General features: G+C 55.2%; 1 protein-coding gene across 2 annotated transcripts in view; it reads right to left on the bottom strand.

Annotated features, from left to right (window-relative positions):
* Positions 1–18446, bottom strand: part of LOC116949266 (receptor-type tyrosine-protein phosphatase gamma-like) — a 574019-nt gene that overhangs the window by 490620 nt on the left and 64953 nt on the right. For both annotated transcript variants that reach the window (XM_032966362.2, XM_032966363.2), the window contains exon 2: positions 16501–16581. In XM_032966362.2, the coding sequence (XP_032822253.1) occupies positions 16501–16581 (81 nt within the window). The remainder of the gene's footprint in view (positions 1–16500; positions 16582–18446) is intronic.

The raw sequence follows: 18446 nt of genomic DNA, 5'->3' as shown, positions 1-18446 counted from the left end.
GTTGCAAACTCGTGGGAGCGGGTGGGTGGTGAGCACCACGAGCGTGTCGCCTCTATGTCCCCAGCGCTGATAATTACGCACCGAACCAGCGACTCGTTGGAGGTTATTGTCCACACAACGGATGCCCGGCACCTGTTCAGACATTCGCGAATTGATGTTGGACCGTGAGTGGGGGATCGATCTCAGGGTTGTTGGTTTGTAGCGAAGCGCTGGAACAACCCATTGTGCTACATCTGCACGCAACATAAGACTCCGCCACACGCCAGCACGAAACACACACAAGGACAAAGATCCCCCGTGTAGCCTTGGTTGACTTGTGGGGGCAAGTGCTGTTGGCGAGGAGAACCTACGAAGCCCGGCACGGCACACGAGGAGGTGGGAGGCCATCACCACGCCCGACCGCCTTTGTCTCCCTCGTGACGATGTTTACACACCGCACCAGGCACTCATTTTGAGGCCGAGTCGACCTTGGGAAGGCCCAGTACCGGCTCAGATAATCGTCACTGGTGTTGGTGGCCGTGAGAGGGAATCGAACTCGGGTCGCCAGGTTCGTAGCGGAGCGCGCTAACCGCTACACACGGACACCGGCGGAAGCAAACGCGGAGCGAATGCCACACGGATCAGGAACTTCACCATGCCCGGCAGAGGTAGCGGCGCAGCCCTGCAATTTCTGACTCACGCCACTGTCGGCGGATGGGGGCCTCCACGAGAGTCAGCCCAAGAGAGGGGCCTCCTCCTCTGTATATGCGTACGTTGAACTTCTTTCGCGCCATACGTGTCTTGGAATAAGTGGGAGAGGAACCCACACGTGACCCCGCAAGGCACGACCCGTGCGCAAGTGAAGAACCTCGCCACATTTGTCCGCGATTCGCGTCGAACCGGTGGGGTCGGTCCGTCGTGTTGCTCACCACGACCGCCTCCACGCGTAGCGCAGCTGCAACCCCCCTTCCCCATAGCCCCCCTAGCCCCCCTCGCCCCCCTCGCCCTCCCTCTAGCCCTCCTCCCTCTAGCCCCCCTCGCCCTCCCCCTAGCCCTCCTCGCCCCCCTCCCCCTAGCCCCCTTCCCTCTAGCCCCCCTCGCCCTCCCCCTAGCCCCCCTCGCCCTCCCCCTAGCCCCCTTCCCTCTAGCCCCCCTCGCCCTCCCCCTAGCCCCCCTCCCTCAAGCCCCCCTAGCCCCCCTCCCCCTAGCCCCCCTCGCCCCCTCCCCCTAGCCCCCCTCGCCCTCCCCCTAGCCCCCCTCCCCCTGTGTCGTCGTGTTCGAGACTCCAATTAATTACGGATCGTTTTGAACGCCGCGTGTGGCTGCAGATCCGCGGTCCCCAACAGGGGCGCCGTTCTCATCATCGCACCTCGCACGTGGGGCGGTAGCGGCCACTTGGCGTGAAATCAGAACAACAACAACAACAACAGAACAACAGAACAACATGTTCAGCGTTTAAATTAGTTTTTTTTAATTAACTTTTAATTTTATTTTACTAGGTAAGGTCCACTGAGCTAGGTATCTCTTTTTCCGAAGCGACCTGGCAATCACAAATGATGTAGCTCAACGAAGTGGGTTTATCATCATGATCATCATCAGGTGGGATTTTATAGCAGCCACATACTCTGAAGGCGTGACGTTGATTCTAAGTGTGAAGCGAAAACCCGATAACCCCGAGACAAATCCGCACGAGCACGGAGAGAGAGCGAGAAAGAGAGACCTAAAACTACAAATAAACAGCAGGCGCCCGGTCGGGATCGAACCCACGACCTCCTGTGTACCAGGCGAGGTAGTTAACATCTCATAGCCACCGTGATGATGATGAGAGAGAGACGCAGACTCCACACTTGTATCGTCAGGGTCGGGATCGAACCCACGACCTCCTGTGTACCAGGTGAGGTAGTTAACATCTCATAGCCACCGTGATGATGATGAGAGAGAGAGAGACGCAGACTCCAGACTTGTATCGTCAGGGTCGGGATCGAACCCACGACCTCCTGTGTACCAGGCGAGGTAGTTAATATCTCAAAGCCACCGTGGCGCCCACATAACGCACGCGAGCTTGTGTTCACGCTGGCCCGGTGTCAACACGAACGAAATGTCACAACCCTAAACCCTGGCCGCGATCCCCTCTCACTCGCCCCGCGATATCGGGGGGGTCAGAGGGGCGTGTGTGGATGTGTGTGTGTGTGGGTGTGTGTGTGGGTGTGTGTGTGGGGGTGTGGGTGTGTCTGTGTGTGTGGGGGTGTGGGTGTGTGTGTGTGTGGGGGGGTGTGGGGAGCGATAGTGTAGCGGTTAGCACGCTGCGCTATGAACCTGGTGACCCGGGTTCGATTCCCGCTCACGGACAACACCAGTGACGATTATCTGAACCGGTCCCGGGCCTCCCCTAGGTCGACTCAGCCTCAAATGAGTACCTGGTGCGGTGTGTAAACATTGCCACTAGGGAGACAAAGGCGGTCGGGCGTGGTGCTGGCCACCCACCCCCTCGTGTACCGTTCCGGCCTTCATAGGTGCTCGCTAACAGCACTTGCCCCAACAGTCTGTTAAGGCTATATGGGGATCTTTGTTTTTTTATCTTTGTGTGTGTGTGTGTGTGGGGGTGTGTCTGTGTGTGTGGGGGTGTGGGTGTGTCTGTGTGTGTGTGTGGGGGGGTGTGGATGTGTGGGTGTGTCTGTGTGTGTGTGGGGGGGTGTGGGTGTGTGTGGGGGGGGTGTGTGTGGGTGGGTGTGGATGTGTGGGTGTGTCTGTGTGTGTGTGGGGGGGTGTGGGTGTGTGTGGGGGGGGGTGTGGGTGGGTGTGTGTGGGTGTGTGTGTGTCTGTGTGTGTGTGGGTGTGTGTGTGGGTGTGTGTGTGGGTGTGTGTGGGGGGGGTGTGGGTGGGTGTGTGTGGGTGTGTGTGTGGGTGTGTGTGTGTGGGTGTGTGTGTGTGTGTGGGGGAGTGGAGAGGAGAAGGGGTAAAGCATGTGAGCAACAAACGAGAACGCTTTTTTTTCATTATTTATCGCCGTGTTTGCCTCCGAGTCCGCTTTAATGAACAATGGGATGAATTAGGAGGTAATCGGAATTTGCGGGTTGGAGGTTTGGTGGGCTGGGGGGTTGCTGGGACGGGGGGTGGGCGAGGTGTGGAGGCGAAAGGGGCCCCATTAATCTGGCGCCGGTGTGCAGTTGATTACGCGCTCACACTAAACGCGCGCGCGCCTGTGTGTGCGCGCGTGTTTATATATAGTAGTATATATAGTATAGTAGTATAAATAGTATATATACACTACTGTATATATATACAGTAGTGTATATATAGAGAAAGACAATTGGGGTGAGAGCGCTAAGTGTTGCGGAGCGGGGAGCGCTACGCTGCGCTACGAACCCAGCCGCCTGAGTTCGATTCTCACTCACGGCCACCAACACCAGCGACGAATGTCTGAGCCGGTCCCGGGCATCCCCGAGGTCGACTCAACGGTGCCACCTCGTGCGGCGCGTAAACATCGCCGCCGGGGAGACAAAGGCGGCCGAGCGTGGTGGTGCTGGCCACCCACCCCCTCGCGTGCCGTGCCGGCCTTCATCAGGTGCTGCTACTCGCTAACAGCACTTGCCCCATCGGTCTGTTAATGCTACACTGGGCAAATAATCAGGATGAAGACAAATGTCCCACATGTAGCCCGGTATGCACACACGTGTACACATACACTGCTGACACGCGTGTGCATCAACACACATGGGTACCAAGATAGACGATCGCACCAACACAGTCACGTGGATACACGCACGTGTGTACATACGTGTACACACGTATGTGTACACGTATGGGTCTCGTACACTGCAATACAAAGACAAAGATTTATCGTACATCCTTAACAGACTGTTGGTGCAAGTGCTGTTAGCGGGCATCTATGAAGGCCGGCACGGCACGCGAGGGGGTGGGTGGCCAGCACCACGGCCGTCCGCCTTTGTTTCCCCAGTGGCGATGTTTACACACCGCGCCAGATACTCATTTTGATGATGTGTCGAAATAGCGGAGGCCCACGACCGGTTCACGTAATCGTCACTGGTGTTGATGGCCCTGAGCGGGAATCGAACTCGGATAGCTTGGTTCGTAGCGCAGCGCTTGGCCATCGCTCAGACGTATGAGTCGCGCGCACACACGCCTGCACTCACGCCTGCACACACGCCTGCACACACGTGGCTCGCACACACACGCACACACACACACACACGCACACACACACACGCACACACACGCACACACCCCTGCACACACGCCTGTACACACACACACACGCACACACGCACACACACGCACACACCCCTGCACACACGCCTGCACACACACACACGCCTGCACACACGTGGCTCGCACACACGCCTGCACACACACGTGGCTCGCACACACACACACGCGGCACACACACACACACGTGGCTCGCACACACGCCTGCACACACGCCTGTACACACGTGGCACACACACACACGCCTGCACACACACGCCTGCACACATGCCTGCACACGCACAAGGCTCCGGTATCCCGAGGGAAATTTAGTGGTGAGCGCGAGGGCCCGTGACCTCCTCCGTCTGGCCGTGCGTCCGGGTGTCGCGATATGGGAGAGGATCGGGCCGCGAGGTGCAATCACAGGAGCCCTGATAATGCGGCTCGCGCGCTCAGAGTTCAGCACTCCCCCCCGTCTTGGCTGTCTTCATTAACGCTCGACAAGAACAGGCAGCCGCATGGATACCGTGCAGGAGACGTTTCCCATGCGGGCCCGGGGAACGTCAGCTCTGCGTTGCGTTGCGTTGTCAAAACGCACACGCGCGCGCACTATCACACACCTCGGAGTGTAAAGAGTGCGGTGTGTAGTAAACATCGCCACGAGGGAGACAAAGGCGACCGGGCGTGGTGCTGGCCACCCAGCCCCTCGTGTGTCGTTCCGGCCTTCATAGCTGCACGCTAACAGCCCTTGCCCCAAACGTCTGTAACGACTATACGGGAGATCTTTGTCTTTGTACGTCTGTAGGTTACGGCGCCTCTATCCATCACCGTTCTGCTCTGTCCACGCTGTCTGTCCTCGCGACGATATAATAAGAATTGTAGATCCATCATCCCGCTCCGCTTACAACCATCACATACATAAATAAGCTGTGTGTGTGTATATATATTACAAAGTGTGTGTGTATGTAAATATGCTACAAAGCATGCGCACAAGCCCCCATTGTTCGCCATCGCTGCTGCCACCGCACGCGCGCGCGCGCGGGCTGCTCATGCTAATTGCCATTTCGTTGAGTTAATTGGCTGGCGGCTTCACGGCAGAGCTTTAATGGATTGCTGCCCTCCCATCATCACGATCATTATCCTGGCGACGATCATCATCAGCAGCAGCAGCGGCGGCGGCGGCGCTGTCCAGGAGAGGCAGCCGACGAGTCGCTTTGAAGGTGGGGCTCGCCGATGAGTCCTCATGGGGACGAATCCGGTGCACAGTCGTATCCCTGTTGCACTGCTGCCTCCACGTCAATCAACTCGAGTGGGAGGTTTGTTGGGGCGCGGGGGGTGGTGGTCTCGACAAGGCTGTGCCATTATCGTGCATGCAACGTGATGGTCACGTGCCATGTACGCACGGCACGTGACCTCTTGGATTCATCTGGGGTGGAACAAAAAATTGTCAATCGGCCGAGATGACGTTCCGACATTGAATTTGTTGTCTCCGAGTCCTCCGGTTTATCCCCCCGTCCAAGTTTAGCGTCAACGTCCACGCGACTGGCCACTTCGTTGAGCTATCATTCGTGATGGTCGGGTCGCTTCTGAGAAAGAGCAACATAACTCGGTGGACCTCAGCTGGAAAATTCAGATTGTTAGTAAGTTACATTTGTGATTATTCCAAAAACGTGTTTCGGCACTTGTCACCCGAGACTGATCATTCCCGAGCGGCCCAAAAAGTCAGGAGTTCGTCCCTCGAAGAAACGTCCGCGCAAACATCTTCCTCACACACGAGCCCACTTTGGTGTACAGCGCTACGGCAGGTGCCATCTCAGTCAGTCGACCCGTGGCACCTGGGTCACGTGGCCTTAAAGTGCACCTAGCCTGACGCAAGGGCCGTGGTGACGTGTGTGTGTGTGTGTGCGCGCGTGAGATGGAGCTGATGCTATACGGGAGGATGTGGAGCTGAGTGGACTTGCCGAAGACCGGTACTAGCGGTGTCAAGGGCGGCCTCTATAGAGGAGGACCTTGAAGGACGCTACTGGACACATTGGAAGCAGTCGCCCTACAACAACGACTGAGGGCAGAGGAGCGACGCTCACAACAACGAGCGGAGTGCCGGGCGGATAAAACGCGGCAAGTTGGCACAGTGGGGAGTACAGCTGGTTTATCTGCCAGTCATCTTAGTCAGCCAACCCATGACACATAGATCTTCCCCATGACCTCCTCTCAGCGAGCCTTCGACACTTCACGTGGCTACCAGACTTCGAGTCCCGCTCACGGCAAACACCAGTGACGATTATCTGAACCGGTCGTGGGCCTCCCCTAGGTCGACTCAGCCCCGCAAATGAGTACCTGGTGCGATGTGTAAACATCAACACGGGGGAAACAAAGGCGGCCGGGCGTGGTGCTGGTCACGCACCCCTTCGTGTGCTGTGCCGGCCTTCATAGCTGCTACTTGCTAACAGCACTGCCCCCAACAGTCTGTTTAGGCTGCACGGAGGATCTTTGTCTTAGTTTCACGGGGTACCCGTAACAGAACACTCTACAGCTTTACACCGTGCTCACGGTGAGACTCACCAATAGGGAGCCATCCCTCGACTGCATCCGGGCATTGATCAGCCTCCCATTGTATCTGTACCAAATGGAGATTATTCCGGTACAGACATGGATAGCTTCTCGAACTACGCGGTCAAAGATGATGTTAAATAAATGCGGAGGATATCACTCTCGCACCCCAAAGTGAACAGGGAATGGCTCTGAATCCTCTGTCCACGTAGATTTACCCGAGGCTCTACCCACCATCATGAAGATCCTTAATGATGGTGAGCACAGAATCACGGACTCTCAAAGCATGAAGTACAACCCAGAGACCAAGCCTATTGATGGTATCATAGTCCTTGACCAGATCAATAAAGCAGAGATGTAGGTCCTGTTGGATTTTCCTACACCTCTGTTGTAGCAGATCGACGGAAAATATTGCATCTGTGCAGAACCACCCTGGCTTGAAACCACAATGGAGCTCTACAAGCCTCTCAGTGTGCCTGGCAAGACGATGTTGAATTATCATTACCAGTATCTCACTGAGGAGTGAGATGCCCCTGTAGTTGTTAAGTCTGTGCAGGGCATCCTTCCAATCCTGCGGAATCCGTTCAGTGGTTCAGACTGTTATGATTTCATGTAGGGCAGTCTGTGCACAAACTGTTGGGACAAGTGCTGTTAGCGAGCACCTATTAAGGCCGGCACGACACACGAGGGGGTGGATGGCGAACACCACGCCCGGCCGCCTTTGTCTCCCCAGTGGTGATGTTTACACATCGCACCAGGTACTCATTTGAGGCTGAGTCTACCTAGGAGAGGCACACAACCGGTTTAGATAATCGTCACTGGTGTTGGCTGTGAGCGGGAATGGAACCCGGGTATCCAGGTGAGTAGTGCAACGCGCTAACCACTACGCTACTGCTCCCCACACACACAGACACACACACACAGACACACATACCTACACACAAATAGACACACAAACACACATACCTACACACACACAAACACGCACACACACACAAACACACATACCTACACACACACACAAACACACACAAAAACACCTACAAACACACACAAACACACACACACACAAACACGCACCATAGTTCCATACTTCCATAGTTAATGTATTTGGTATAGCCCTGTGAGCCATTCGGCTCTTGAATCGGGTGCAACCGCAACAAACAAAAACATGAACAAGAAAACATCTTAAAGTGATTATGTGACTGTGCAAACAGAAAATACAGGAAAAAAAACATCAAAATATTCCTGAAATAGCACCGTACACAAACACACAAACACACATATCCTACACACACACAAACACACATAAACACGCACACACACAAACACACATACCTACAAACAAACACGCACACACATACCTACATACAAACACGCACACACATACCTACACACAACACACGCACACACACAAACACACACAAACACACACACGTACACAAACACACACACAAACACGCACACACACATACAAACACACATACCTACACACACACAAACACACATGCCTACACACACAACAACAACCGCCATTCGCCACTAAGTGGCGGTGACGTCACCACGACGCTTGTGCCAGGCTATGTGCACCCTGAGGCCACGTGAAGTGTCGAACGCCCGCTGGCAGGAGGTCACGGGGCAGACCCAGGTGCCACTGGTCGACTGACTGAGATGACTGGCTGATGCACCACCTGTGCCCCCTACTGTGCCAACCTGCTGTGCTTTAGCCACCCGGCGCTCCGCTCGCTGTTGTGAGCGTCGCTCCTCCGCCCTCCGTTGTTGTTGGAGGGCGACTGCCTCCAACTGCCCAGTAGCATCCTTCACGAGCCTCCTCCACAGAGGCCGATCTTGACACCGCTGGTACCAGTCATCGGCAAGTCCACTCAGCTCCACGTCCTCCTGTACCACATCACTCCATCTCTTCTCTAGCCCGTGCCGCGCCCGCTTAGCCCCCTCAATCCGGCCAAACAAAAGCTGTTTCGGCATGCGGTGGCTGGGCATGCGGGCTACATGACCCACACACACAAACACACATACCTACACACACACAAACACACATACCTACACACACACACAAACACACATACCTACACACACACGCACACAAACACACATACCTACACACGTACACAAACACACACACAAACACGCACACACACACAAACACACATACCTACACACACACACAAACACACATGCCTACACACACACACACGCACACACACACAAACACACATACCTACACACACACACGCTTACACGCGCGCTCCTTGGCTCAACGCGTAAACCCGACAAACCGATCAACTTGACAAATGCACCGAAAAATAAACATCTTCACGTGGCGTCGCTTTTTATTTATTAATCTTCTCTCCCTCCCTCCCTCTCTCCCGCCGCCTCTGTTCTCTGCGCGCGATAACTGAGGGGCCCTGGCACGGGAATAACTCAACGCACAATCGGTGGCGCCGAGCGTTCGATAGACAATTAACCCAAACCCCCTCTCGCAGAATCACTCTCCTCAACGACGGTCTCGGGCAGCGCTCACTTAGCGGCTTAACCGTGCGGGGAAGAGAGGCGGTAGGGTTGACGAGAGCGGGGGGGGGAGGGGATCAAACGATGGAGGAGACTCAACAAGAGTTCGCGCAGCGCGCGAGTCCCTCCACGTCCGACGGTGGAACCGCACGCGGGTCGAGGTTGCGGGCCACCGCCCCCCCCCCCCCCCACCACGCGCCGCAACTTGCAGGGCTGCGCCTCTAACCTCGGGAAAACGCCGTGCAAAGCATCTCCCATGAGAACGGTCTGCTACGTACGGTGCGAAAGAAGTTCAGCTTGCATACGATACGTACAGCGCTCCAGTGCGCGCCGTTCACTTGAGATCACCTCTGACTGATCTTATTCTATATTTAATATTTGCTCTGTGCGGCCCGTCTATAACCAACCCCCTATATATACACACGCGCTATGTATGTCGCAGACGCTAAGCAGGATTTTTGAGGCTGGTCAGTGCTTGCATGCGAGACTGCAAGGCCAAATTCAATAGCTGTCGTGGCAATGTCAAGAGATGTGGTGGCGGCGACGGGGGGGTTTGCGGATTCCTTCATCCAGCAGTGGATTCATGAAGGGCTGTACGTGATAAAAAAAAATAAAAAGTATAAGTATTATTTAATTATGTAATGGTAAAAGAGTGTAAAAGTACGTAAAGGAGCGTTGGGGAGGCGAATGCTTGGAGTTAAACTGACAGACACGCGCGCGGAAAGAGACATCATCACATGGCTCTTCACTTAGCAGTGGGTGTCGATGATGAGCACATTGAGATACAGCGAGAGGGACACGTGGATTGGAGCACACAGAGCACATTGACTGCTAAGGAAAGTAAAGCGGACATGGGCAGGACGCGTCGCTAAAAGTTAAAACAAATGATGTTGGTTGACACTGCATTGGCAGCGGTGCACAAACACAAATAACAAAACACAACGCAACACGTTCGTCGCAGCGAGAGCGCGTGACCTTGAAAGGAAAAGGCTTTAAATATTTACGGGGTTTTCTTTTTTTTGGCGGATGGGTCACGAATAATAATTATAATGAGAGTCCGAGCCAAAGGCGTTGAGAACCAGGGAGGACGTCCAGCGAAAAGATGGAGCAAAGCATCATCAGCATCATCATCAGCTGCTGCTGATGATGATGATGATGCTTTGTCGACTACCGCTGGGCGGGTGCTGCTCTGCGGCTGTCCTCTCGGGGTCGCGTCGCGGTGTCGTTCGGCACGATGTCCGACGTTTCGCTCCACGTGCCACGGAAGCTTCTTAAACGAGCGCGTCGTGCGAGCGAGGCGTGATGTCAGCTCGAGTATGGGGGCGCTCGATGAACTGTGAGAGACCGCGACGACTCTGGGGATAGACCTTCACCCAGCAGTCGACGACTCTGGGGATAGACCTTCACCCAGCAGTCGACGACTCTGGGGATAGACCTTCACCCAGCAGTCGACGACTCTGGGGATAGACCTTCACCCAGCAGTCGACGACTCTGGGGATAGACCTTCACCCAGCAGTCGACGACTCTGGGGATAGACCTTCACCCAGCAGTCGACGACTCTGGGGATAGACCTTCACCCAGCAGTCGACGACTCTGGGGATAGACCTTCACCCAGCAGTCGACGACTCTGGGGATAGACCTTCACCCAGCAGTCGATACACCACGGCTGCGGCTGCTGCTGCTGCTAAGTGGTGACGGTGGTGGTGGTGCTGCTAAGTGGTGACGGTGGTGGTGGTGCTGCTAAGTGGTGACGGTGGTGCTGCTAAGTGGTGACGGTGGTGGTGGTGCTGCTAAGTGGTGACGGTGGTGGTGGTGGTGCTGCTAAGTGGTGACGGTGATGCTGCTGCTGCTAAGTGGTGACGGTGGTGGTGGTGCTGCTAAGTGGTGACGATGGTGGTGGTGCTGCTAAGTGGTGACGGTGGTGGTGGTGCTGCTAAGTGGTGACGGTGGTGGTGGTGCTGCTGCTAAATGGTGACGGTGATGCTGCTGCTGCTAAGTGGTGACGATGGTGGTGGTGCTAAGTGGTGACGATGGTGGTGATGCTAAGTGGTGACGATGGTGGTGGTGCTAAGTGGTGACGATGGTGGTGATGCTAAGTGGTGACGATGGTGGTGGTGCTAAGTGGTGACGATGGTGGTGGTGCTGCTGCTGCTAAGTGGTGACGATGGTGATGCTGCTAAGTGGTGACGGTGGTGGTGGTGCTGCTAAGTGGTGACGGTGGTGGTGGTGCTGCTGCCGATGATGATTGATTGTGAATTATTCCCATCCGTGAATGAGGAGAGAGAGAAACAAATATATATATCACGACGGAAATATTGGGGGGGGTGGGGGGGCTGGGAACTCCTCGTGCCGGGGACTGCAAAGTGCAGCCCTTTAACGGCCAGATGGGGCGAGTGCCGTTTGCGAGTAGCGCATTCGAAGGCGGACACGGCACACGAGGGGGTGGGTGGCCGGCACCACGGCCAGCAGGCAGCGCCTCCCCAGTGCTGATTTACACACTGCACTAGCTACTAATTTGAGGCTGAAATGACCTAGGGGAGGGCCAGTACACGTTGAGATGTTCGTCACTGGCCTCGGGCGTGAGCGGGAATGGAACTCGCGTCGCCGGGCGCTTTACCCTACCTCCCTCCCCTACCTCCCTCTCCTACCTCCCTCCCCTACCTCCCTCCCCTACCTCCCTCCCCTACCTCCCTCCCCTACCTCCCTCCCCTACCTCCCTCCTCCTCCCCCTCACTTTCCTCTCGCCGTCACCCTCGCGGTGAAGCCCCACTCGCCTCTTCGCCACGACCAAGGGGCGACTTCTATTGCGGCCGGCAAGCAGTGCACGACCGTGTGCGAGCACAGCCCCAGCCCCCACCCACTCCCAGGCCGCCCGTGTGTCGCCCTCGTCGTGTGAACGGAGCCCCGGGGGCCCAAGCTTCCTCCTCCTCCTCGTCGTCGTCGTCGTCATCCCCACTGGGAGCGACGCCTCCGTGCGTGGTGCAAAAAGCGATCGTCGCTCGTAAATCAAAGCGAATGTCCCTCTCGGCTCAGAGCTCGAGAGGGCGCGTGCTGCCACCCTCCCCCCACTCTGTGTGTGTCACAGTGGCAGGGTGTGACACACACTGTGACACACACAGTGGCAGAGTGTGACACACACAGTGGCAGAGTGTGACACACACACTCTGCCACTGTGACACACACAGTGGCAGAGTGTGTCACACACTCTGCCACTGTGACACACACAGTGGCAGAGTGTGACACACACACTCTGCCACTGTGACACACACACACTCTGCCACTGTGACACACACAGTGGCAGAGTGTGACACACACACACTCTGCCACTGTGACACACACAGTGGCAGAGTGTGACACACACACTCTGCCACTGTGACACACAGTGGCAGAGTGTGACACACACACACAGTGGCAGAGTGTGTCACACACTCTGCAACTGTGACACACAGTGGCAGCTGCTGCTGCTACAACTCGCTACTACTAACAGCACTTGCCCCGACAGTCTGTTAGAGGCTAAACGGGGGATCTTTGTCTTTGTGCAGTGGTCTGCGCGACCAATAAGAAGACAAATAATATTTTAAACGGTCCTGGGCCCGCCCGCGCCTAGTTCGGCTCAGCATTAAATGAGCACAGCAGCTGGTTGCCGTGTGTACAACATGAGCACTTCGGAGACAAGGCGGCCGGGCGTGATGTTGACAACAACTAACCAAACTGTTGTTTTTATTGTACCAGGTAAGGCCCCACTTAGCTGTAGAGCTCTTTCTCAGACGCGACCTGGCTACTACTACAAGTGATAGCCCAATGAAGCGGCTTATCATCACGTGGACATTTATAGCACCAGCCAAACACTTCAAACTCAAGTTTCTCAATGTGGAGGGAAAACTCCGGACGACCCGGAGATAGAGACACGCAGACTCCAGATAGGTAGCGGGTCGTCAGGGTCGGGGTCGAACCCACGTCCCCTGTCTACCAGGCGAGGTAGGTAACATCTCACCACCGCGGGTCTCCATAGAAGTCGGTGGCTCTCTGTGTACGTCTATGGATCTGCATTATGGGGTCCTCCGTGGCAAGTCTTTATTGGCGACCGGATTTGAGGGCCATCATCCCACTCGCCGCTCCACCTGAGAACCGGGACTGGACCTCCCACAGAGGAGAGGACACCAGAGGCGCCCGGAGAGAGCCCAGCGCTCACACGACCCGCGGACACCAGAAGCCAAAAGCACTCCCTCATTCGTCGCAATCTCTTTAGTGAGCGGTAACAGCCGCTCCCACGTCCGAGTAAATCTACGTCTCTTCCACGCTTATGTAACAACGACCACAGCAACAGCAGCACCGATGGCGACGGCGCTCCAACCTAGACCATGCATCCACACGCGGTGATCATTCCATCTTCTGATAGTGTGAGAGAGTCTTCTTCCTGCTATGATGCGTCCCGTTTTCATTTTATCTCTATAACGAAGGTGGCAACCCTACGAGCGTGATAAGGGTGTGATGGGAGTGACATTCATGGCAATATTTTCGGGATCCGGACCGGGAAATTGAGACGTGAGTGGTGTGTGGGGTGGGGGGGAAGGGAGGAGGAGGAGGCTGGCTGGTGTACTTATTAGAGCTGTTCCCGCAATGACTACACTAAGGATTCAAAGCGGACACAGGAAAAACACGTGGCGCTTGGAACACATCGAAACCCTGTCGAGCTCTGTCACGAACACGCTGCCTATTTCATTCGGCACATGCCCACTCCCCAAGGCCAAATGCTGTCTTTTCTCGACAGTATTTTATAAACGGATTACGTTTTCAGGGAAAATAAATAAATAAACAAATATCTTCTCTATCCTATTAGAGGCGTGCGGAGGATTAGGAAAGTTGGCCGCGAGGCTCAGCCGACGACGCCGCGCTGCATACCAACGCGGTGTGAGGCGCAGCTCAACATCCACACTCACCTGGCACAGTGACTCACCACGACACTCACCTGCACAGTGACTCACCACGACACTCACTCACCTGCACAATGACTCACCACGACACTCACTCACCTGGCACTGTGTGACTCACCACGACACTCACTCACCTGCACAGTGACTCACCACGACACTCACTCACCTGCACAGTGACTCACCACGACACTCACTCACCTGCACAGTGACTCACCACGACACTCACCTGGCACTGTGTGACTCACCACGACACTCACCTGCACAATGACTCACCACGACACTCACTCACCTGGCACTGTGTGACTCACCACGACACTCACTCACCTGCACAGTGACTCACCACGACACTCACTCACCTGGCACTGTGTGACTCACCACGACACTCAATCGTCTGCACAGTGACTCACCACGACACTCACTCGTCTGCACAATGACTCACCACGACACTCACTCGTCCGCACAGTGACTCACCACTACACTCACTCACCTGCACAATGACTCACCACAACACTCACTCACCTGGCACTGTGTGACTCACCACGACACTCACTCGTCCGCACAGTGACTCACCACGAGTGAACTTTGCCCCTTCTCACGCCCTTTGTGACGGTGGTGGTGGTGACGGTGGTGGTGGTGACGGTGGTGGTGGTGGTGACGGTGGTGCTGGTGGTGACGGTGGTGGTGGTGACGGTGGTGGTGGTGGTGGTGACGGTGGTGGTGGTGGTGGTGACGGTGGTGGTGGTGACGGTGGTGGTGGTGGTGACGGTGGTGGTGGTGACGGTGGTGGTGGTGACGGTGGTGACGGTGGTGGTGACGGTGGTGGTCACGGTGGTGGTGGTGACGGTGGTGGTCACGGTGGTCGTGGTGGTGGTGACGACGGTGGTGGTTGGTGGTGGTGGTGGTCGCGTTCCATTGAGTCGCGAGCGGCGACCAATCCGAGGTGAGAGTCGCGTTGGGCGCGTGCTCAAACCAGGAGAGCATCGAGACTCCTCACTGAGGCTCACGAGGCTCTCAACAATCACTTCTCAGGAGGACCCAGACATGTTTGTGGTTTTACTTTGCCACGGAGGGGGTGCTGGGAGGGGTGTTGCTGCTTCGTGTAATTACCAATCGAATAACTTTCTCGGATGTTGGGTTCGTTGCCAGTCACGTCTCGCGCGTCGCGAGGGAACGGAAGAACTCGCAGGAAACCCCACAGGGACAATCCGACATCGCTCCACACAAAACTTGGTGATGTCCCGTTTTGGGCAGCATTAACCCAATGCCATCCATCTTCTCATCATCATCAACATCCCTCCACACCCATCAACGTCTACCGTCATCCGTCGTTATGATGATCATCATCATCATGATCATCAACCAACATCCATTATCCATGAATCATCATCATAAATCAGTATCTATGAACATCGATTGTCATCGTTATCATCATCATCATCTGGGAGAGGGGGAGGGATCGAGGGGCGGGGTGAGGATGCACATGGGTGGAGGCTGCTGTGTGAAGTGACCGCACAGGCGCTCACACACACGAACAGACAAAAGATCCCGTGTAGCCTTTCGCTAACCGTGGGGTCAAGTGCTGTTGGCGAGCATCGATCAACCGCCCATCGCAGCGTCCTCCACAGAGGCCCATTCTCGACACCGCTGGTAACGCTCATCAGCAAGTCCACACAGATCCACATCCTCCAGCACCACATCTTCTCCAGGACGTGCCTCCCCCATTTTACTCCCCCCCCCCCGTCCTCTATCCGGCCGAAGAAGAAAGGCTGAGAAGCCTGGCAGATCTGCCACCTGTGCCCTCCACCATCATCGCCTCCTACTTTCCCGTGGTATTTTTGGAGGGGGATTGCAACAGATAACACATTGATGTCGTCAAGATTTGACATCCCCCATTCGACTGCTTGAGGAGTAGCCGAGTGGACTTGTTTCGGATCGCCGTCGAATTGTCCGATTGGGGCAGGCCGTTCACGAGACGTCGCAATGCCACAGTGGCAAAGTGGACACTATGCAACACGTGCACACGCATCAACAACAACAACAACAATCGCCATTCGCCACTAAGTGGCAGTGTCGTCACTACGGTGCCTGTGCCAGGCTGCGTGCACTTCAAGGCCACGTGAAATGTCGAACGCCCCCTGGCAGGAGGTCACGCACGCGCTCACACACACACACGCGCTCACACACGCTCACACACACACGCGCTCACACGCGCTCACACACGCTCACACACACACGCGCTCACACACGCGCTCACACACGCTCACACACGCGCTCACACACACACACGTGAGCTCCGCCTTACCAGTGTAGGTCCAGTCCGTCTCCTCTCTGTCGTCTCTCGCCCCGCGTTGCTCCTTGCCGTCCTGTGGCTCCATCGCCGCCCCTGTGGACCACCACGCGCGGACAACCACATTAGCCCTCGCCACCCCCTACAACTGTTACAGACCACAGTGGCACCTACAACTGTTAATAATACTAATACAAACAGACAACAGTTGTACCTACAACTAATACAAACAGACAACAGTTACACCTACAACTGTTACAGACCACAGTGGCACCTACAACTGATACAAACAGACGACAGTTGCAACTACAACTGTCACAAACAGACGACAGTGGCACCTACAACTGTCACAAACAGACAACAGTTGCACCTACAACTGTTACAGACAACAGTTGCACCTACAACTGTCACAAACAGACAACAGTTGCAACTACAACTGTCACAAACAGACGACAGTGGCACCTACAACTGTCACAAACAGACAACAGTTGCACCTACAACTGTTACAGACAACAGTTGCACCTACAACTGTTACAGACAACAGTTGCACCTACAACTGTCACAAACAGACGACAGTTGCACCTACAACTGTTACAGACGACAGTGGCACCTACAACTGTCACAAACAGACGACAGTTGCAACTACAACTGTTACAGACCACAGTGGCACCTACAACTGTTACAGACCACAGTTGCACCTACAACTGTTACAGACAACAGTGGCACCTACAACTGATACAAACAGACCACAGTTACACCTACAACTGATACAAACAGACAACAGTGGCACCTACAACTGTTACAGACGACAGTGGCACCTACAACTAATACAAACAGACAACAGTTGCACCTACAACTGTTACAGACCACAGTGGCACCTACAACTGTCACAAACAGACGACAGTTGCACCTACAACTAATACAAACAGACAACGGTTGCACCTACAACTGTCACAAACAGACAACAGTTGCACCTACAACTGTCACAAACAGACAACAGTTGCACCTACAACTGATACAGACAGACAACAGTTGCACCTACAACTGTCACAAACAGACAACAGTTGCACCTACAACTGTTACAGACGACAGTGGCACCTACAACTGTCACAAACAGACGACAGTTGCACCTACAACTGTTACAGACGATAGTTGCACCTACAACTGATACAAACAGACGTAACAGGATAGCCCCCCTACTGAGCTGCTCTAAAGGAGCTCTTTTTGTTCTCAGAAGCGATCCGGCATGTGTAAGATGACAGACAAAAACCGGGGGAGTCGGAGAAAAATCCACGTGACCACGTGGGGGGGGGGGGGGGGAGGAGACGCAAACTCCAAATATACAGCAGGCGTCAGGGTCGGGGATCGAACCCACGTCCCTCCTGTATACCAGGCGACGGAGTTAACATGTCGCCAAATGTGGCGCCCCTAACCGCTCAATAACACGCAGGTCAAGGGCCAGCTCATCCCACCGCACGTGGTCTGGTAGGAGTACCCCCACAGTTTACACCACCACACGTGATCTGGTAGGAGTACCCCCACAGATTACACCACCACACGTGACCTGGTTAGAGTACCCCCACAGCAGCATCAGCAACATCATTAGCATCAGCAGCAGCATCATCAGCAACAGCATCATGATCAGCAGCAGCATCATCAGCAACATCATCATCAGCAGCAGCAGCATCAGCAGCATCATCAGTCAGATCATCAGCAGCAACATCATCAGCAGCATCAGCATCAGCAGCAGCATCAGGAGCAGCATCAGCATCATCAGCAACATCATCAGCAGCAGCATCAACAGCAGCAGCATCATCAGCAGCAGCATCAGCATGGGCCCCCTGCCCGTCTCTGCTCGCTCAGCTCGCGCATTGTCGTTCCCCGTCTTCGACTCTTTGGGTTCTCGTCAAGGTGGTGGAGGGGGGGAGGGATTCAATCAGTCTACCGTCCCTCCGGGGTGA

This window comes from Petromyzon marinus, chromosome 36, assembly GCF_048934315.1.
Source record: "Petromyzon marinus isolate PM22_M1 ecotype Great Lakes invasive population chromosome 36, UKy_Petmar_22M1.pri1.0, whole genome shotgun sequence".
Taxonomy (NCBI): Eukaryota; Metazoa; Chordata; class Hyperoartia; order Petromyzontiformes; family Petromyzontidae; genus Petromyzon; species Petromyzon marinus.
Note: the sequence above shows the minus strand (reverse complement) of the source record. Positions and strands in the feature narration are given on the sequence as shown.